This window comes from Triturus cristatus, chromosome 11, assembly GCF_964204655.1.
Source record: "Triturus cristatus chromosome 11, aTriCri1.1, whole genome shotgun sequence".
Taxonomy (NCBI): domain Eukaryota; kingdom Metazoa; phylum Chordata; class Amphibia; order Caudata; family Salamandridae; genus Triturus; species Triturus cristatus.
In genome coordinates, this window is record NC_140594.1 from 167,662,092 (window position 1) to 167,685,097 (window position 23,006).

The 23,006-nt window shown below is 44.1% G+C and overlaps 1 protein-coding gene across 1 annotated transcript in view; it reads left to right on the top strand.

Moving 5' to 3' along the window:
• The window catches only part of ANAPC5 (anaphase promoting complex subunit 5), a 148,009-nt gene that overhangs the window by 74,087 nt on the left and 50,916 nt on the right, over positions 1 to 23,006 (top strand). Inside the window, exon 10 of the mRNA XM_085633322.1 lies at positions 10,957 to 11,138. Coding sequence (XP_085489448.1) covers positions 10,957 to 11,138 — 182 coding nt within the window. The remainder of the gene's footprint in view (positions 1 to 10,956; positions 11,139 to 23,006) is intronic.

Below are 23,006 nucleotides of genomic sequence, written 5' to 3' on the forward strand. Positions count from 1 at the left end.
TGGGTAATTTTATTAAAAACATTTGTTAAAAGCGGGGCCCAGAGATCTTGATTATCCAAAAACAAATCAATTGGGACACCATCAGGTCCTGGTGCCTTTGCACGTTTACACTGATTTAAAGCATACTTTATTTCTTCCAGTGTAAACCTGGCACTACCTCCTGCACCAACTAAACTTGCGGAGGTAGACTGAATAATTGCCTTCTCATTGGTTCCAAATAGACCTTCAAAATGTGTAACCCATTCCTCCTGTTCAAAATGGGTATCTATGGATAAGTTACGGGGTTTGGACTTCAAGGCCATGTGAAGATTTTTTTTGTGATTTTTCACAGTATTCATCAAACCAACTATATTTCTTACGATGACCATTGCGTATAACTCAAATTAAATTATTTTTAACTTCTGATAAAATCAGCTCAAAAGCTGTGACCATGCTATCGTCAGATAAAGGATCTAGGCATACCATTATCTCACCTACTTGATTAGAGACTTGCTGGCACATGCATCAAGGAAGGCTTTTGCGATTCCTTAATTGCGATTATTAAGGAATCGCAATTAAGGAATCGCAAAAGCCTATGCATGTAGGAATCGCTATAAAAATAGCGATTCCTAAACATTCCTTAATTGCGACTCGAAAATTGGGAGTCACAATTAAGGAATGCCTTCCTATTCATTCCTATTGGCCTACGGGCCCATAGGAATGAATGGGAGATTGCATGCGCAATTTGCGAGTACCAGTAGGTACTCGCAAATTGCTCAAGCAATTTCAAGGGTGCAAAGGTGTCAAAATGACACCTTGTTGCACCCCTGAAATTGTGATGTGCACCCATGTTGCGCACACACATGCCCCAAGGGCATATGTGTGTGTAACTTAAAACTTTAAAAAATGCATTTTAGTGCATTTTTCAAAGTTTTTGCAAATTACAGACAAGTTTGATTTGTCTGTAATTTGCGGTCTCAAATAGCAAAATCGCTATTTATAAGTGCTTCTAGCATTCCATTTAAGGAATCGCATTGCGAATCCTTAAATGCAATCGCAATTTAGGAATTCACAAATAATTGCAATTTCTTAAATTGCGCTTAGGAAACACTTTCATGCATCTCCAAAGGCTAATTTGCGATCGCAAACGGCCGATTTTTGCGAATCGCACCGTTTGCGATCGCAAAAACCTTTGATGCATGTGCCCCCAAGTTGTCCAGAAACTTCACAGTATCCACTCTCTCCCACTTCTAAACAGTTCTGTTCTCCCTTGCAATTACGGGGTTTATATGAAGTTTAAGTGCTCCTTCCTTTTTTGGGGTGAGGATAGTGATTGCAGCGTGGTTACTAAAAGCATAAAAATGGATCTCAAATTGAGAGAAAAATGTTCTTATCGGATGAGAGACCAGAACATAATCAAGCATAGAGGAGAAGGAACGACTAAAAAAAAAAAATCTTAACTAACCAGTTAAAATTTAAAAACATACGTTTATTTATAGTTAATAGTCTGTTTAGGCCATTACCATAATCAGTGACAAAAATGGGGGACACTCTCCCCATCGTCGTCCACCAGTCCACAGACTGATGTATTAATCTTATCACAAGGATGAGCATTAAAATCCCCAAGCCAGATTATATTACAGGATTTAGTACATTTTTTCTGCAATGCCAATAGCTCAAACTCTTGTAAATGCGAGACCTATTCCAGTGCGAATGCTTTTTTTTTGTTTTGGTTGAGAGTGTGACGAGGTGCTGGTGCTTGGCGTGGGGTCGCGTAAAGAAAGTATGTTTGTCAATTGTATCATCATGGCGCCTGCTTCACGGGCCGCTATGCGCATACATATAAATGGAGTGACAGAGTGGTTCTTCCAGCAGCCTTCGGTTATCTAATGCTGTACATAGACCACTGTAAGAGTCTTCAAATACTGACAGCACCCTGGGATCTTGCCTGGGATTGGATGGCACCATTATGGCACCCTGAAATCTTTTACACGCCTGGCTCCTTAACTTTACACCGCTTTAAATTTACAATGTCAATATCTTAAACTCTTGCGAATGGGAGACCTATTGCATTGCAAATGCTTGTTGGACATTGAGATGAAGGACTAAACATCGCTCACTAAGCAAGATCCGCCTCATATTGGGTTTGGTGGAGACTCGATTTGGACTGTTTTAAAAAGCCCTTACAAGACACTTTGGCCCATTTGTTAGGAAAGATAGCTATGTCTTGCCTTTGACTCGACCAGGAGTCCGTCACCCCAGGATTAGCCACCAAGGTCAAATATGTGTATAAAAAGTGTTTCTCGAGCCATTTAGCCCAAGAGCCCAGTAGCCTTGCTTAGTTGGAGTCTGGTGTTGCCAGGCACCACTCCTTCCAGTGCTATAGGTCACTCTAGGGCACCTCCATGGGTCTTTGTGAGTTTTGGTGCCTTAGAGGAAAAGAGATAGGTAAATATTTCCTCCATGGCTCTTTCATCGGCAGTATATAGTTGGCTATATTATTCCCCGTGTGTCTGTGCTGCGGCCTTGTCATCTTTGATAACCACTCCATTCTATTAAGTGATGCTCCTTTGTCTCTGATGTAGTTCTTAGATTGCATGCCCAAAGTTTGCCCACCTTTTTATTTCTTTGTAGTGACACATTAAGTACATTAGGAAAATTAGACATAGCGTTCTCAAAATGTTTACTAACTTCAAGACCATAGCTTCCGTGTACCAATCCCTCATTTGGAGTTGTATTAACACTGCTGAGTGCAGGCTCCTAACTCCTGATGTAATATTTGTATAGGAAGTTGCACACATATCAAAAGGGTTTGCAGCTCCTTTGCTAGGAGTGTTTTCTATACACATTGTGTTGCATATCAGCATATAAGTCGTAATAGGTAGATTTGTGCTGAACACTAAATACTGTATTTTCTTTATCCAGACCAGAATATTTCAATCTCAGTTCTAATACATCTGTTTTATAGCCTGCTCACTGGTAAGCTATTCTCTTCTAGCCTTTCAGTATCCTCAGTGACATCCCTTAAGATAAACCTTCACTCCTTAAATTCTATTTGCCAGTGGATTTTTCCATATTGTCTCTTTCAGGCACCTCGACAGGGTATTGCTACAGTTCTCCTGATAGCTTCTGTGTGAAAAACTCAGTTTTCATCTACATAATGGCATTTGTATAAGCTGTGCATAATTGGCGGGCACATTTATTTGTGTGATTAATTCTGGAGAGTTTACCATACGTGGAATCAATGGCCTTATTGTTATTTTATTTTGAGACTCCATGTGAGGCATCCTCCAATTCACGTAGAGCTTCTGGATCATGGTCTGCAGTAGGGACTGCTGGGAGAGGGTTTGATTAGGCAAGAAATAAGCAAGATTGTGTCAAGGTCTCCCAGCTGGCAGTAGGAGACCCTTCAAGCACCTGGAAAAAAGGCAAATATTGCCATTCTCTTTCCTAAGGGGTACTGCATTCCAGGTGGCCTGGGCAGGTGAACGTAATATAAAATTTCACGTAGAAATTAAATAGTGGATGACTAAAGGGATGCAACACTAATTCCTGTAAGACTATGCAAATGTACAGCTGTCCACTAAAGAAATGGAGCCACAGTGTGCTCTTGCGGGTATTATTCATGATCCCTGAACATATGGTACCATCTCTTTGCTATTGTGACTGAATCATAGCAGCAAGAGCCTGTCACACTGCTGTGACAGCTGCTGTCATTCTCTTCCTGCAGGGTTTTTTTGTATGTATGTATGTATTTATTTCTTGTTAAGCGCAGCTGTCACCCCAAGGGTATTCTGGCGTTGAGAGCCTATTAAACCATCGGGAGGAATATTTTACATTGCTCTTGGGAACAGATAGGTCTTAAGATCCTTTTTAAAGGAGAGCAGATCTTGACTACCCCTCAGCGCCAGAGGAAGGGAGTTCCATAGTGAGGCGGACGTATAGCTAAAAGCACGGCCACCTATCCTTGCTCTAGTGATCCTTGGAATCCGCACCAGGAACGCCGATGAAGATCTCAGAGGTCGGGCAGCTTGATACCATGAAAACAGACCCTGGAGTGGAATTGGTCCGAGTCCATGCAACGCTCTAAATACCAGACATAACGCCTTGAAAGCGATCCTCTGCTGTACCGGCAACCAATGTAGATCAGCTAAAGCTGCAGAAGAAGAAGCAGAGCGTGGTCGCGACCAGGCCAGTTTCGCAGCCATGTTCTGGATCCTCTGCAACTTAAGGATCAATTTTTTAGGAGCTCCTAGAAGTTGTGCGTTGCAGTAGTCTAACCTGCTGAGTATGATACTACGCACTACCTCTGCTCTGACACCTGGGGGGAGCATTGGCAAAATTTTGCGCAGGGCACGAAGCAGGCCCATGCAGGTCGCTGCGGTCTTATTTACTGAAACATCCAGCTGTAGGTCAGGTTCAAACACCACTCCTAAGTTACGAGCCGATTTAGCTCCTTCCACACAACCCGGAATAGAAGGTGACCAGAAGTCGTCAGGTAACGCACGAGGGAGGCGATCAGGAGAGCAATGGAGAACCTCCGTTTTTGACCCATTGAACTGGAGTGAGTTAGCTCGCAGCCATTCGGCTGTGGCCGACATACAGTGATGAAAAGTGTCTTTCGAGACCGACTCACTACCCTCAAATGAAAAAATCAGTTGAGTGTCATCGGCATAATTGATGACTGATATGCCGAATGACTTAATAAGTTCTATAAGGGGTCGTAGATATAGATTAAACAGGATCGGGCTAATCGCCGACCCTTGAGGAACACCCTGATTCACCTGTCGAGTGGCTGATCGAAATGGTGGTAAAGCCACAGCTTGCTGTCTGTCACTGAGATAGGACGTTAACCAGCTTAGGGCTAGATTGGTTACTCCCACACTTTGGAGACGCTCCAAGAGAACCACATGGTCAACCGTGTCGAACGCGGCCGACATGTCGAGCAGCACTAGAAAGGCTGACCTGCCCCTGTCGACACGCGTTCGTAGATCATCTAACACGGTAACCAATGCGGTCTCAGTACCGTGGGCCGGTCTGAAGCCAAATTGAGCTGTATCTAGGCAGGAGTTTGTTTCCAGAAAGTTGGACAAGGCTCTTGTGACCCATCTCTCAAGGACCTTTATCACAAAAGGTAAAAGCGAGATGGGCCTATAGTTGGCCGGGCATGATGGATCTAAAGAAGCCTTCTTTAATAGTGGAGTTACTATTGCCACCTTCCAACTATCTGGAACTGTCGCCGTCATCAGTGACTGACAGCAAATGGAGTAGAGTGGAGGGAACAGCTCATCTTGAAATGCCTTCCAGATCTTATGAGGCATTGGATCAAGTGGTGAGCCCGAGGACACTCCATTAGCCAAGACACCAAATTCTTCTGGTGAAGGAATGGGAAAGCAAGGCAAATAAAAAGTATCTTCCCTGTTGCTATCCCGAAGAGGCGCCGAATGGCAGAGGGATTCCAGGGAAGGAGGTAGCGGCGACGCCAACTGTCCGGGCACTGAGAGTCCGCTCAAAATGGTCCTAATTTGTCACTCCTTTGTGGCTTCCAGCAATGAAGGGGTTAACTTCCCACTGGTCCCACAGTTCCAGCTGTCGGACCCGGAGCAGGAGTCTTGCTTCTTCATTTGTCAGTCTGACAGAATGAGGCTTGGAAAGGAGAGAGAGCTTCATACATGTCTGTAGAGCAGGCTCTGCTTGCACTGGTGACCAGGGGAGTAAGTAGTAATATGAAGAGGATAAGCGTTTATGCTTGTTAGAGGTTCTCTTCTCTGGCTTGGGGCGCTTGACTTGGCTGGTAGATACGTAACTCACTATATTGCCCTGTACACAGACCATCACCTAGTGTATAGATGTTTTAGGGGAACACGCAATGTCTTTACAACACAACTTTTACTAAGCAGGTAAGTTTTTGTCACCTTTACCGTGCATACCTTTAACATGCAGGTAAGTATTTGTCTTAAATAACAGAATTATTATGTTATTTAAAAAAGGGCTTAGGTGTAGGAAGTGGTAAAAGAAGGTAAAAGTTATTTTAAGTTTTAGGGTTGGGTATTGGTAAAGGGACGTTAGGAGTAAATTAAAACCATTGGCTGTTTGGGGAAGTGGTCCCCACATAAAAAATATATATTCATCATACAATGTGTGCTGGCTGGGCAGCTGACTGGGCTTTCCCTGCAGCCCCTATCTAAAATAAACCATAGGGGTGTCCTGGGTGGGCATTGGGTCACACACAAAAATATTTTAAAAAAAGAATAAGACCTGAGCAGCAGGAGCCGCTCCATTTTTTATACACTTCTTCACAAGCACTCCTAGTTGGAGCTCTATGCTCTAGCTGGAGCGCTATGCTCTTCAGCTGGAGTGCAGAGCCCCCTTGCGGTTGTGTTTTCGATTGCATTTTGTGGGTTAAATGTCAAAAGAAAGACTGAGACATGTTAGTTTTATTTGAAAAAAATGTCATTTTTCAGCCTTCAAATTGCAATATTAAAATATTAAAAGAGACTCACAGGCATGTTTTTTCAAATTAAAACTTTATTACAATAATCACTATTATTAAACATTGCATTTTGTATAATACTGAAATATACATTACATTAACAATGTTGGTAATTAGGGGGCGACTTCAACACTACTCTAAATGACTCAATTGACCGGATGCCCCTCAGACAGCAACACCGAACAACATCCCGGCTCGCTGATTTTCTGGATTCTCTTAAGGGAGTGTTACCAATTCACAATCATTTTGTTATATAGAAATCCTAGGGTCTATCCATGTGTTTGGCATAAGCTATCGTCCACCCAACACAAAATCTATGAGGTAGGGGACAAAGCAGGCAAGCTCCTTGCTTGGCTAGATAGATGGGAACGGGCCGACAAGTGGGTGGCTGGGCTCCAACTTGACATGGGAGAGGTCACTATGGACTCGCAACATATAGTGGAAGCATTTGCCACCACTATGAAAAGATTTATACCCCTGTAGCCACGACAACACCAGGTGTGCTGCTGGATTTCTCAGAGATATCCACACCGCCACACTTCATGCAGAAGAAACCCAATCACTAAAGACCAAACTTACACCAGAAGAAATACCAATAGCTATAGGTGGCATACAGTCTGGGAAAGCCTTGGGACTCAACGGTATCACTATTGAACTGTATACAAAGGCAGCGACAAAATTAACACCACACCTACTGGACATGTATGAGGCCAGCTTGGAGGAGGGAGAGCTCCCTAGAGACCAACGCATGGCAACAATAGTAACCATCCGCAAGCCGGGGAAACCGGCCCAAGAATGCACCTCTTACCGCCCCAGCTGATTGCTCAATGCGGAGGCAAAAAGTTTGGCCAACGTTTTGGCCAACAGACTGACCCCCCCTCCTCACTAAATTAGTGCACCCAGACCAATCTGTCTTCATGCTGGGCAGAAACACTGAGCTTAACCTACATCGCCTTCACGGAGTGCTAGGCTGTAGATACTATCCAGGAAGATGCCATCATCCTTTCTCTCGACGCGCGTATGGCCTTTGTCACGATTGAATGGCCATTCCTTTTTACTGTCCTTGAACATATGGGGCTAGGGCCCAAATTTCGATCCTGGATACGGCTGCTATACACAAAACCACTGGTGCAGGAGGTGGTGAACGTCGGACTCCGACACATTTCCCCAAGGACTTGGAACAAGACTGGTTTGCCCACTGTCCCCACCCCTCTTTGCCTTAGTGCTAGAACCGCTGGCGGCCTGGGTCAGGAGAGATCCCATTTTCCGCGTACACCGATGGATGGAGGAGTGGGAGGACCGGATATCTCTGTATGCAGATGACATCCTGCTATATATGGCATCCCCGATTCACTCCCTAACTAGACTACTGAACATATGCGAGACCTACGGGAGGTACTCCGGATATACAATTAACTGGAGTAAGTCCATCCTATGTTTTGAGCGGCCCCCCTCCAGTCATGCCTAGGGGCTGTGAGGTGAGTGGTGGAGGACAGCTTCCGATACCTCGAGATCTTCATCACAGTAAACCCAGAAGATTTTATGAATAAGAACCTTCAAGAGCCCCTGAAGAGATTACATAGGGAGACCAAACACTGGCAGTCCCTCCCATTGACTCTACTTGGAAGAGCTGCACTTTTTAAAATGTTGGCACTACCCAGATGTCTTTATGCCCTGCAAAATACTCAACGGAAGTGCGCAGCCTCCTATGGGACTGGAAACCATCCTGAATAGCCATGAACAAATTGGTCAGAGGATGGTATGATGGTGGTATAGCACTCCCAAACATACAGGTGTACTATTGGGCCTTCCAGCACATCGTTCTCAACCAGTGGATTCACGCTCCCCAGACTCAACCTGCATTCCGCCTGAATAGATACGTGTTGGGAGAAGGAGGGGTCATGAGGGCACTATATAACAAGACCCGCAGGACAGACCTCTTGGGACCCACTACACACACAGTCCATATATAGCACACAGTCCTCAGAAAACTGGGCTGCTATAACATGATGACCTAATTTACCCCTCTCTGGTAGAAAGGGAAATTATGTAGACTGAGCAGCTGTAAAGGGTTCAAACCGTGGGAAATATTAGGTTTCTCAAAGGTCGGTGATCCCTGGGTCAAGGAGAAGGGTATCCCATTTAGGCAACTTCAAGAAAAGTATGACATGACACCCACGGAACTGTTCTGCTATCTCCAAATTTGACATGCACTCGTGGCCACCATTACACCAGACACTACCCTCCCAGAGGCTTCGCCACTGGAAGATAGGTTGCCTTTGGAGCGTTTTGATCAGAGGGCCATCTCCCTAACTTAACAGAAATTAATTAACAATCAAACAGACCCCACATTGAGTCTCTGTGAGAAATGGCAGGCCAACATTGGGGAATTAGACGACACTGGCAAGAAGCTCTGGGGTCCCCACGGGAAGTGGCAATACCCTCTAGACTGCGACTGGTGCAGCTCAAGGTTCTTCACAGGATATACTTATCTAGGGCAACATTAACCAAAATGGGGAGAGCTGACACCCAGCTCTGCTTGCGACACTGTGGGGCCATAGGTTCATTTTTCCATACGATATGGGAGTGCCTTAGCATCCAGTTCTACTCAGAAGCAATCCTGGGAACCATAACACGGGTCAGTGGTACCACCAGAACCCAAACGATGCCTCCTAAACATATGGGGAGCCACAGATCTCAATCGTACAGCCCAAAATTGGGCGACACTGGGCATGACGATAGCGAAACGCAATATTGCCAAACACTGGGGAGTGCAAAATCCGCCAACATATGCAGAATGGTGCAGTGACATGGATTGGGTCATGGTGGCCGAAAAGGCAGTTTATGTGAATGGAGGATGCCCCAAGAAGTGGGAGGGAGTGTGGGGAGGATGGAACAAATTCAGGGGGAATCTTTGTACATTACCTCCAAGGGTATTCTTGCCGAAAGATAGCTGAATGATGCATTGTACTGAATATTGGATGAATAAAAAATTGCAGGTTCCTCGAAGATGTACAGCTATGCTAAAAAATTGGTTGTGGCACAAAAGGTCGAATTATTGTACACTTGTACCTAAATGTATGTTGGGTGATGTTTCCAAGTCGTATATGCAATAAAAAGAGTTAAAAAAAACAAAGCAATGCTGGTGATTTTTAGAGGAAGATGATAGATCTGTGCAAGAAATTGGGTTACAGGTTGAGAGGGGTGAAACCCTACTCAAGCAGCAACCACAAAGCTGTCACTAGCAAACCCCAAATTAACCTGTGCTCAACCCTGTGGTAGCCTGGCACAGAGCAGTCAAGCTTAACTTAGATTCAGTATGTAAAGTATTTATGCAGCATTTCAAACAGTAAAACAGTGAAAACTCAGCACAAGAAAATTCCATACCAAGTTATAACAATAGTCATTTGTAATAAATAATCAAGACAAAAATGACAAAAATCCAGTCAGTAGAACTGTAGATATGCAGTTTTAAAGATTTAAGTGAAAATAGCATTAAAAAAGAACAAAACATTGACTGTGGTTATGTGGTTGCGCTGGACTGGGATAAAGTCACAAGTTCAGGACTACCACAACGGAGCGCGGACTGGCAACAAGGAACCCAGTAAGGTCTGCTGAAAAAGAGTACCTTAAATCCTGGTTGCGGAGAGTTGTAAAGTCCATGTCCAGGATTCGCCGCACGGCTGAGGCAATGCGAGGCCCTGGTCGGAGATGTGTTGCGCACCGGTTGGCTCCGAGGAAGCTGTGGGGTTTGCAATGTGGAGTTCTGTCGTCGTCGAGGCTGGTGTCTGAGGGGCTTGCGATACGAGGGCCTGCGTCAGGGATGCATTGTGCAACAAAGGTGATGCAAAGTCCTTGCCCCGGGAAAGTCCATGCTGCAGAGTTGATGCATTTGTTCTTCTCCGGGTTGCGCTGCGGAGCAGAGGAGATGTCTGTTCTGCCGGATCCACAGATGGTGATTGCAGAGCACGGTCATACCCACTTCGAAGGGTCCAGGACTGGAGTTATATCACTTGGCAGGGTAAGACTCACAGATGGCAGAGTCCAGGTGCTGGGTTCTAGGTTGTTGGAGCCTGCTGTCCCTAAGGCTGTAGTCAGGAGGTTAATCAACTAGCTCTTGGAGTCACTCTAGTGTTCCTGGTTGCAACAGATGCAGGTGCAGTCCTATTCACCCTGGCGGGCGCACAAGTTATAGTTGCTTGAAATAACTATAACTGGTTTATAGAGTTTAAAATGTTACATTGTCACTGAAATTTTCATCTAACTGTAACAGTACTTTAACCTTTGTATTTTTCAGTGAATATATACTTACTATGGGTGGTAAAGGCTGCATGGAGAAGCCATGTGTGGTAATTGCAGCATTGTAAAGACATAGATTCATATTTTTAGGAGGTGGTTGCATGCAGAGCGTAGTAATTTGAAGATTTCTGTATACAGCTTGGCTTCATTGCACTCATTATTTTATTTTTTCATCTCCACTTTAGTACTTGGCATCTCTCGGTATACAGTCCTTAGTTCAACAGAGAGCTTTTGCAGGCAAGACAGCCAACAAACTCATGGATGCCTTGAAAGATTCTGATCTCTTACATTGGAAGCACAGTCTTTCGGAGCTCATCGATATTAGTATTGCACAAAAAACTGCAATCTGGAGATTGTATGGCCAAAGGTATTAATTATACTTTCAATAACCTTGCCATTTTGTCTGCCTGCTACACTGTGCAACCATACTATTAATCTTACTGGCATGGCCTTGTTGAACAGGGACTGAAACTTTTCAAAGTTAAATAATTGTAATGATTGTCTTTATATAGTAATATGCTGCCACAGATTTCATCTTGCTTATCAAATGTTTCTTACAGATTACATTTTTTATCCACCATCATTTCTTCAAGTTTATGTAGAACTGATGCTTGAGCCTCGGTAGCCTTTGGTGCCTCAGCAAAGTTTAAAATAAGATATGGAGTTTGTTTTAGGTTGATTTAGGATTATATCAATCTTTCAATCAAGCAAAGTCTCTGGAAAATTACATCTATAGTGAAGTTAAAATAATGTACAAAGGGAAATAAGTGGAGAAAGAAAAAGCTTGCTGGAAGGGGGTATAGAAGGATTGAGGAGTGGAGTGGGCGAGGGAAATGAAACAAAAAATGAAAGTCATATGTTCTGATTGTACATTATTAAACTAGTTTGTTGACCGAGCTAAAACCTACTGTCCCTCCTTGGGGGGGGGGGGAGGGGGGGGGGAATGAAAGACCCACTGTTTGCCTTAACTTGAAGGTGGACTAAATTACTTACGGGCAATAGATGAAGGAGAAAGGCATGTCTGCAGCTACAGTTTATAAATGCAGGGGAGTGGAGCGTGAGTATGTCAAAGTGATCTTAGATTCTAGTTTCAGCTTAGCATGTATGGGTGCATCTCTTTTACACAGCAAGCAGATTTCGGCCTGTCTGATCATTCATAGTTCAAAATTCCTTTATAGCCAAACCAGAGTTTTATTTCTTAGTACTGACCAAGGTTCGTTTGAATTATTTTTTGGGTAGGGCCTACAGAGTCTGCTTGACGAAGACCTATTGCCAGCTTGCCAAGATCTTTCAGTGGCCTTATAGTCTTCTCATTGCTTACCATTGGTTGACTTTATTGTCCCTCTCAATTGGCTGCTACATTTTCAACGGCTTACATTGCTCATCGTGTGTTTCCTCTTCCTTGGAGAATAGCCTCTTTTCTTGCATGCTTCCACTGATCACTTCTAGGGAACTACTTTTTGCTTGAGTCAATTAGGGTGCATATGTTTTCCAACTGTCTCTCTCATGTGCTTACTTCCTCCTATGCTCCATGTTGCTCTCTTGTCTGTTTACTTCTCCTCCTTCCTATAGTCTGTGTTGCTCTCTCTCATGTTTGTTCTTCTTACCCCTGTGTTGACTGTCTACCCCACTCATTGCTTCATTGCTCACCATCTCTGCTATTGCGCCATGGTTAGTTTTGTTGCTTCTCAAAAACAATGACTTGGCTCTTTCATGGAGCAAGACGTTCATTGGCCAATGTGTCTTAAGTAGTGTATGTTACTCTGGAATGGTCTGTTTAGCTCCATAAAGTCATTGTTATTAACCCCCACCCAAGCTGCAGGCATGGTTATGTTTTGCATTTTGGCACTGGGGTCAACACAGTCCTAGCCACTAGGGCACCAAAGTGTTTAAATTATTAATACAGTCACATGGCAGGCTTCACAGTTTGATTCACCTGTAGGTACTGATTACTGGTAATTTTTAATAACCAGCTCAGTGGTACTCAATGCATCGAACACGGAAGGATTAAGGGCTAAGTGAACCTTGAACCTGTGATCTTCAGTTGAGTCTACTGAGCTGTCTCACTAACGAGAGGAGAAGTCAGGAGCGAAACCAAATGATCAGAGTGGCATCGAACTATGGTACTTAAACTTCAGAACACGTTACATGTAGCTGCCGGGCATGCCGAGATGGGTACATTCCTCAGGAAGAAATAGTTGCTAAATGGCAACTGGCAAGGAATGATTCTTTGTGTGGTCGTATTTAGACACTGAGAGATTTGCGATCTGCACATCTACCCTTCATGACTTGGGACCCCAATCTCAGGAACATATAATTCCAGCACAACCCATCTTTTACTTCCACCGTCCTCCCGTCCATCTAATCGCCATCTGCACACCTCGGGCAAGAGTGTTGTTGGGCAAAGAAAATTAAATTATTATGTTTTTGAAAATGCAGCGAAAGTGGATAAAACTTGTTGCCTCCCACACTCCTACCCCCACCCTGGTTGTATATTCACATGTTCACTTTTCCTGCTTCTATTTGCGTCTTTTTTAGACAATTCTTTGACACCACTCGATTTCTATTTTACTGTGGTAAGTTTGATGACACTGTACCTTGTGCTTGGTAGGTGAGGTGGATTCTGCTGTCAGCCATTCGTAAATAGCGTTAGTCTATGTTCAGTATCTGGTACACTCCAAACCTATCTCTGCTCTTCTCGCCAAGGATCAGCCCCTTTGTAAAAATCTGCCTGTTGTACTAGTGTAAAGTGATTTGCTAGAATCCCTAGGAGTGTGACCACATAATTACAGGGGAGTAAATGGGATATGGAAGTATACCAATGGCCATTGGCTTTTTGGTTTGTTAATGGAATTCAAGGGTCAAATACAATAGGTACCAGTATGTGTTGAGCTATAGTATTAGTATGGTAACTCAGATGTGAGTGTACTGTAGGTCACAATTTTGAATCCTGTTCACCATGCTCAGTGGGTCAATGTGCTTATTGTGGAGAGCCTAATGTAGCCTACAGGCCAGAAGGTCCAATATTGGTAAAATTACTCACCAGCAACATACAACTGTATTTAACCCGTATGTTATTAGTTTGAATCATTGAGGGCTAATTCAAACCTTCTGTTTTGGGAGGTTTATAATTAATATGAACATAATTAAATGTATACTGTTTGCTATATAAAATACAATCATTGATACAATAATACATGGAGTAAGTGAGAAAATGTGTATAGCGCAAACAGTCTTTTGGCACTGCCCCCCGTTTCAGTGTCCTCCTGTATATTGAGTATTGATTTTAAATTATCTGCTTTTGTTAAGGACAGAGGAAGAGCCTTTTAAAAATTTATTTCTGATATGCTTTTTTATTCTTCTAGTATCTTCAAATACATTTTCTTCACATTTGTGCAAATCTAGCCCTTTTTCAAAGAGATTGCAACATTTGAATAATTATATTTCTGCCTTTCTCTCCATAGCTTGACCTCTCAGAAAGTATACTTTTTCCCTTGTAGACCGATGACATGTGTGTTATTCACCTACTCCCTTTAACATCTCGTACCTCCTTCCCTGTGGATTCTGTGTTCTAATGAAAACACTACTCAGTCTCCTCATATACAGCAACTAAAGACAGTTTGGGCCTCTCTGTCCTTTTGAGATCTTGTTGTTATTGTTGGAAAGCTTTTGTGGACAATACCAATACTTTCATCTGGCCTTATGTCAAGCCTTTGTTTACCAGTGGTTGGCTTTCTTGTCAATCTTCTTTGCTTGCTTCTTATTCAATGGCTTTTTGTCCTCTACTTGTATTTCTCCATCCCCTGGAGCATACTTTATTTACCATTATTTGATTGCATTACTTGTATCCTTCGATTGCTTCTATTCAAAGAGCTTTCTTTATTTGTTATTTAATTACTTGATAGGAGTGCAAGTGTTTCTTGCTCTCGCTTCTGTGCTTCTCCCTCCCTCACTAAAATCTAAGCCCAGAGCTTTCTACGTTGCTCCTGCCTTCCACCCCCACCCTCAATCCGTCCATTGCAACCACCACCCCTCTCTGCTTTTTATAAATGTTACTTTTAACCCTCCCTCCTCCCCCAAGTTCCTCTTTTGTTTCACCGCCCCTAGCTCCGGAATCAATGGCTCTTCTTCACCACCACCGACTCTTCCCTTGCTATATGCCATCATTGTTCTCTTTTGAAGGGCACAGCAATTCAGATTTTCTACCAGGGCATCCTTTTTTTAGTTATTGCACTATTGTGCATATTTTTCTAATTTACTTCTCCCAGATTGGTGTCCGCCACCGTGGAATGGTAAATTAAAAGTTCAAAAAGAAAACAATGGCTTGTTTTTTGTATTTGTTGATGTTGTTCTGCATCAGTAAGCACACATTTTGTTGTTCATTTGCTGATGTGGGAACCACATTGGGAAAGAACAATCGAAAAGTAAAATATCAGGTTACACCATTGAAAGGCAAGACATATTGGCTTTGCCAATGCTTGTTGGAATATGTATTATTGTTGGAGTGTGATGGTCTTCAATTCGAGCTTTCAGCTTTTAATTATTAATTATCACTTTCCTGGACGGTTTAAGGATCTTTTTTTGTTCTTCTGTATGGACAAATACAGCAGCCTTTAGCCACTGACTGGCTACTTTTTAGGAGCTTTCCACTATGATCACACTACAGCCTGCAAGTTAAATTTTGACTTGGGTTTGTTAGCGTTTGATATTTTTCTTGAGCTGTTGATATACATTGTTTGTCGATTTGGCATTATGACTTAGGATCAGAGATATAACCTCATCCATTTGAACTTAAACTTTTTTGAAATAATCACAAGACAGATTATTTTAGTATAAGGGTCCACTGAGGGCTTTGGTCGTGGAAATTAAGCATTCACTTAAAGCATTGTTGTTGATCTGCATCTGAACACTGCCATATCGTTCTCTTGCAGCTCTCATCCTTCCAGAAGGTGTGCCTGAACCCTATTCAGAGGGCCACGAGGCAAGCAGGGGTTACTGGGCCGAACTGTGGGGGTTGAATCCTTTTACTCCTGATGTCCTAGGGCCCGACTTACTAAGGATTCTGAATAACTAGGCCAAGTACCTTTCCTACACTTGACTCTCAGGGTCTGCGTGGTCCGAGCAGTCCAAAGCTCGCTTAAGAGGGGGTGAGGAACGAGGATACAGCGGAGTGAACACCGGCGCACAATTCACAATGCGTGCACAGCAGCAAAAATCATTGTCCAGCCAAATACTCACTTTTATGAAAAAAGAGAAGTATTTTATTTTCGACCTCTACCAACATAAAGAAGAAATACGACAGTCACAAACAATTATAGAGTCCCCCCCTTTGAAGTTGGGTCCCTAGTGTTTCTTTGGAAATTTTCTGTCCCACTCCTTCCTCACGTTAGCGATAGTGGTTATTCCCAATTCACTGTTGGTAACATCCAAGATATTCCCCACTAGCAGTCCGATTCTGAAGAGTCCACTTTAACTGTAATTTAAAGTCAATAATGTTCCAGCGCTACCGTCCTAACTTGCAGGAAGGTCCTCCGGATCCAACGGGCCCGAAATCATTCTTAGTTACACCAGCAGGTGTGGAGCGTCCGAAGGACCTGAGCGCTGCCTAGCTGCAGTTGAGTTCAGGTGAGTGCCACAGGTGGCTGCACTCAGGGAGTGCAGAGTCTGCCACTCGCGGTCACGCACAGGAATCAACCTGAGGTTGTTTGTGGCTCCGCCTGCATGGTAATTGTTCAGTTCGTCTCCTGGTTGGGGTGTGAGTGCAATGTTCCGGTTGTGGTACCCTTTCCTGGGTGATGGATGGTACACAGTTGCTCCCACAGCAGTATCTTTTCTCTGGCAGGAGATGATAGATCAGGTACTAGTTCTTGATGCTCCCACCTCTGGCATAAGAGGAATCACGGTATCTCACAGTACACGGGCTTCTGCCCAGTTGGCAAGGTGAAATCTTCTGCAGTGGCGCCATCTGACACACAAGGTTAAGGCCCTTACCGCATGATAGACATTTTCACAGTGGTCCCTCTTGACATATGGGGTTGCTGCATTCGACACTATGCACAGGCTCTCGCTTGATCGGCACAGCTCATTTCACGGCATCCCTTCCCTGGCATGCAGTGGTCACCGGCTCTGTCCCGCACATAGGCAACAACATGATTGGTGCAGTAACTAGTTCCTCATTGGACCTTGATCCTGCCAACACTCCACTTTTTTTCTTTTTTTTACTTTATCATATTTTGTCAAACATCGAAATAAACCATAGCTTCAGAATTAATCAGTCTTTGCACGGTACATAAGAATATCAGAAAGCAGTTAAATGCATGAAAAAAACATATTCGGACCCGCGTGGTGCATTCACATCTGTGTGGCTCCATGGATTAACACGCACTTATACCACGTTGCTAAGCCCGCCCGAGGCTCACAAATAGCTCGTCAATAAAAAACAGTCCAGTGCCCCACATGGTCTGCACGCTATCCGGTCTCACACAATGCTCACGTTATACAATTTCCACGCGGGAAGTTGCTATGTTATACTTCAGAGGTGTCCCCCTGAGCTACCAGCGGAGGAGGTCCCTCGTCTCGTTCACTGTGCTCCCGTAGGTATGACAGCAGCGGTTCCCAGATATCCCTGGGACGGGAAGTAGCCGGTAATAGTTCTGCATAGGTTGTTAGGTGATCTTTACCGTATATAAAATCAAGAAGCCAGTCTTTAAATTTGGGAGCTCTTCCCCCTGCCCCATCTGCAGGCTGTTATATCCTACTTAATTGAATAACTTGTAGTCCAGCCCTGCTGCCACTAGCTGTTCAGCCAGAGCGTGAGATGGTCATAGAATGTTGGTGTGCCTGTGATGCATGGAATGCCTGGGTGTCTGAGTGGATGAGTGTTGGCAGTTGAAGATGATGGGCTGAACAGCTAGGGAGGCTGCTCCTGGTGGGGCTGGTACCACACTAGGCTGGCTGGAGTAGAGACAGATGTAACCTGAACTGGAGACTGATTAAAGATGGCTTAAGAATACCTCCTGGCTCCAGGTGTCTTTCTACAGAGATCACAACATTTATTTTGGCGACGAGCGGATTTGAACCCTAGAGACTCTTGGTGAACCACTGAAACAAAGGAACTTCAAAGGAAACAAGGAGAAACTAAGAGATCCTACTAGTAACTACTTCTACAAAGTAAGAATTCCCAGGAAAGCCAGCGCCAGCCCCACCAGTGTCCTTAACATTGGACAGCCCACAGAGAGGTGTCAAAACAAAAGGACACTGCAGCCTGGGAATACTAGAAATATCTAAAGGACTACAGTGAGTTGGAGGAGTAGCTAAGCTACAACCGCATCTGGTGTTCCAGCCACAACGTTAGCCACAAAAGGATTAGAGTGAGTTGGAGGAGTAGTTAAACTACAAATGAATATGGTGTTCCAGCCACAGAATGAAGAAAAAGTCAATATAATGGATGTAAAAACGGAAAGTGTGCAGTGGCTGTACACGTGGTGATTATCTTGTTCAAAAGGGTCCGTAATTGACAGTTGCAGCGATTTGGAAGGCCTCCAAAACCACAGTGACAGTTGCAGCGATTTAAGGGGCTTCCAAAACCACGGTGTCTCACTTCGTCTTACTTGGACCACAGTGACATTAGGGAAAAAGGCAAATATGGTGGTACACTGTTGGAGAATCACAAGTTTTGGGCTTAGTGGTCTTGTTTTATGCTCAATCAAGGTCTCACAGGAATTGGAGTGTAATAATCATCTACGTGCAGTTGTTCTGTCCTGGTTGTTATACCAAGTGCTACGATGCGACAAGCTGCTAGATGGAACTATGGTATTGTCCTGTTTTCGCCAACTTTGAGGATGTCTATGCTCGGGGCTCTCCGGGTCGTGTTGACTGTGAGTTATGTCTGCAAGGGAGTGGAGATCCACTCCGAACGGCACTTGCACGCGTGTTGGCAGCCGCAGGATTGGCGGTGTCTAGCAGCGTGTGCACTGTTGTGGGACTTTGTGAAGTGTGCACTCTACCCAGCGATTGACGCGACGCTGCATTACATTTGGCAATCTTTAGTGCTGAGTTGGCGTGCGGTATTTTTCTACAGCTTGGACCTTTTCTACTTGTTGTGTGGTGGGGTGTGGAGACAATTGCACAATTGGAGACTTTTGGGCGCTTTGTGAGGTGAGCCATCATTTTGTATTATCTGTTTTGGCTGCGCTTTACTGATGCCATTTTAACCGCTCCATTCACATTCAAACATTTGAAAATGCCTGCTCGTGCCACTCACCGTTGTTTGACGTTGCGCGAGGCTGCTGTGGAACTTTGGGTGATGCCTCTTCTACTCTGCTGTTCGAACACCCCGTTTGGACGTTTTGGTGCGCGGACGCACCGTGAGTCACTCTGCAGCGACGTCGATGGCGTGCCGCCATTTAGTGGTTGGCGGCCGCTATTGTGTGTTTCAATTTGGTAGTTCCTGTTTGCGGCAGACTATGTGCCTTCGTTAGTGCCAACCATTCTAAATAAAGTTTTTCCTAACAACAGTGGATCGGGGACAACGCGGTGTTCGTGAGGAAAATTCTAGTTGTAGGATCTACTGACTACCTGGATTTCGCCAGTACTACTTGAGGAATACACTGTGAGGAATGGTGAAAACTCAATTTTGTTGCACACTGTGTGTATATATATGTATGTACTTACAATGATTCAGGTACAAAAGTGACCTGTAACTCTCACATGTTTTCTATTGAACATTTGGTTTTGTTATAGCTCTGTGTTTATGGTGGCTGTAATGGTTTATCATTCTTTTTGGTGGAGCTTGTGTTTTTTTTGGGTTCCCTTACATAAGGGAAGTGCTGTCCAAGCACAACTTGGGTGAGAGGGTGCATACTAGCATGTGTGATGTGGGCATATTACTTTCTTTAGAGGCAGGTGTTTAGTGTGTTGTTTATTAAGCCACAATGTTCTCATTTATCAGAGGTTAAGATAGTGAGATTAGCACATCTTTTGTCGTGATGCCACAGATTTTTCGTTTTATCTTGGATGGGGCGTCTAAGGTCCTGTGGGTGGTCATCACATGCTTCCATACACGAGGGAAGGTTATGGGTAACAGCCCTAAGTTATACGTTTGTTACTCCCATAGGGGTAAGTAACCTCCACTAGGGGGTCAAGAGCTCTTTTCGATTTAACGTTTGGTTACTTCTACATGGGAGTGTGTAACCTCTTCAAGGGGTTTGGAGTACCTAGGTTAACCCTCACACTGGGTTGGGTTATGGCTTTGTCCATAGATAGTTGCGCGCAGTACTAATGTACATATTTTTATGGTTAACCCTCACACAGGGTTGAGTTAGTGTTGCACACAGGGTTGAGTTTTAGTTGCGCGCAGTACTTATGTATGTCCCTTCATGGGAGTTTCTATGGGTGAAGACCTATATACATGTTTGGTTCCCTTTCTTTTGGGATTGTTGTAGTAGAGTATTCTATCTTTGGTGGTACTCTAGGTTATTACTTTGGGCATTGGTTGAGTGGGGTTTATTTACTCTTTGCGTTGTAGTGCATTATGTCACAGTGTTTAATGCAAAATGCTTCAAATGTATTTCGGGTAATGTTATTCTTGCTTCATAGTGTTTTTATCTTTAACGAAGGGATGGGAGATATTGTTTATCAAATGTATTTATCTTATCCGTTCTTTGTATAATGGTTCTTTCTCCTGCGATGTTTTAATTTTATGTTTGCATCCGTGGGACTTGTACCACTATTCATTTTTTCTTGTGGATAGTCCTTCCTTGATGTTTTATCACTTGCATGTTTGTTTTCGTTGAAGAAAAAGGGATAATGTTATATCCTACTTAATTGAATAACTTGTAGTCCAGCCCTGCTGCCACTAGCTGCTCAGCCAGAGCGTGAGATGGTCATAGAATGTTGGTGTGCCTGTGATGCATGGAATGCCTGGAATGCCTGGGTGTCTGAGTGGATGAGTGTTGGCAGTTGAAGATGGGCTGAACAGCTAGGGAGGCTGCTCCTGGTGGGGCTGGTACCACACTAGGCTGGCTGGAGTAGAGACAGATGTAACCTGAACTGGAGACTGATTAAAGATGGCTTAAGAATACCTCCTGGCGTCTTTCTACAGAGATCACAACACAGGCCACCTTCCGCTTGGCCAGGATCAGGCCCATGGCAATGAACTTTCTATGTGTCTTAGGGATGTCTGCTGTGTACCCCATCAGCACAAGTAGGGGAGAACACGGGAGAGGATTGCAATCATCTCAGATAATGCTTCTAGTGCTCCCGCCAGTAACTCTGGACCTGGGTGCAAGTCCATGCCAAATGTAAGAAATCAGCCCCTTCCTGGTGGCATCTCATGCATCGGTCATCCTCTTGTAACTTGTATTTGCGTAACAAAGTGGTTTTATAGTAAGTGCTATGGAAAAACTTAAAGTTCCACTGCAGTCTTCATGCAGCAGAAGTTCCACTGCTCATCTGTCACGGGTGACTCCAGGTCTCGCTCCCATGCGATCCTTGCATCTGGCGGCGCATGCGGTCTCTCCAGTACCACCGCTCCGCAGATGCGAGACACGGCATGTGAGGTGCCAGACATTTTTAGCGTGGTGTACAAAACCTCCAGCAGAACAGGTTCCTGCGGAAAACACGGTGTGTTGGCCCGTATTTCATGTTTCAGCCTTATATAAAGGAACATCTCTAGGGGGGGAAACTCTTTCCCCGGTCAATAGCTCCTTTTGGTCTTTGTACCGTCCCTCCTGGTACATATACCTCCATGTGTGCAAACCTCTATTCCGCAACATGTCCCGACATACTGCTTCCTGTGTAACTGGGGTGAATGGAAGGTGTGGCAGTGGCATAAGGGGAGGGGGGAGTAGAGCAAGGCCTTGCCCATTTCTTTAGTCACACATTATGATATAATGGGGTAACCTGCAATAGTCCACGGACCTGGGTAATGATTGGTATAGGAAACAATGGTCCTAGACTACCTTAAAGCTTCAATTTAGTGTTAAAAACATCCATTTAGTCAGCAAACAAAACAAATCATTAATGTACCAACATTTTTCATAAGAACAGCAATATCCTCAAAAGACACAAAGGCACAGAATATCGCTCCAATAGTGACTGTTTTTTCGCTCAAACGTCGACACTCTCTTCCCTCTGGGCCTGTACCGGATGCCATCCCAGCCTTGCCTTTTCACAGATGAATGTTCTCTGTGCTACAACGGAAAACCATCAAAAGAATAGTTTGTGAATCCATAAGGGACAGGCCTAGCTGTAAAAACTGGTGCCACTATGAACCATGACCAGTTCTACGTTGTATAAATTGATCATTATTGAATCTACTTTTTGGATTGCCCTCCTTTATTTTTATCTATCCTACTTCACGATCACTTCTCTCTTTCACACTCCCCTTGGAGCAACCTTTCACTTTATATTGAGCATATAATATGGTGACCTGATATATGTTATTGAGCAATAAACAGTCACTATTGGAGCGATATATACTGTGCCTTTGTGTCTCTTGAGGATATTGTTGTTCGTATGAAAAATGTTGGAACATTAATGATTTTTTTTTTTTTGACTAAATGAATGTTTTTCAACACTAAATTGAAGCTTTAAGGCAGTCTAGGATCATTGTTTCCTATTCCATTTCTTTAGTCAAGCGTTTCCAGGCATGATTGGTGCAGGAGACCGTGTGGTGTGATACCTTCTCACCTGGGACTTGCGCCCCCAGCAGGGAAGTTAGGGGTGTAGTTGACATGTAGCCTTGCTCAATGGCCAAGTGTGGCATGAAAGGTGGCGGGTGAAGCCAGTATATTGTGTAGTGGGCCTGACCGCTAAGATAGTATAGCTCCATGTCCGGAGCCTCAAAGCCCCCCCTAGAGAGTGGCTGTGTCATAAGTTTCCCGCTTAGTTGGGGTTTCCTCCCGCCCTAGGCTAGATTGATGAGCAAGGACCGAAGAGTGTTAAAAAAAAAAAGTGCGCCATAGGTAGTAAATAAGTAGAGGAGCTTGAGAAGGATGTTCATCTTAATCAGGGCCACTCTGCCAGCCAATGAGAGCAGAAGGGCAATCCGGCGGTCTATCCATGTGCCAATCGTTTCAATCGCAGCCCCGTAGTTAGACCTAATTGTCTTCTCAGGGTTCCTGGTGATGATGACCCCCAGATACTTGATTTCGTCATTGCACCAGCACAGCGGGTACTCTGGTGAAGCGAAGAGTGTTAGGAGTGAGCGGGACGATCTGAGATTTGCTCATAT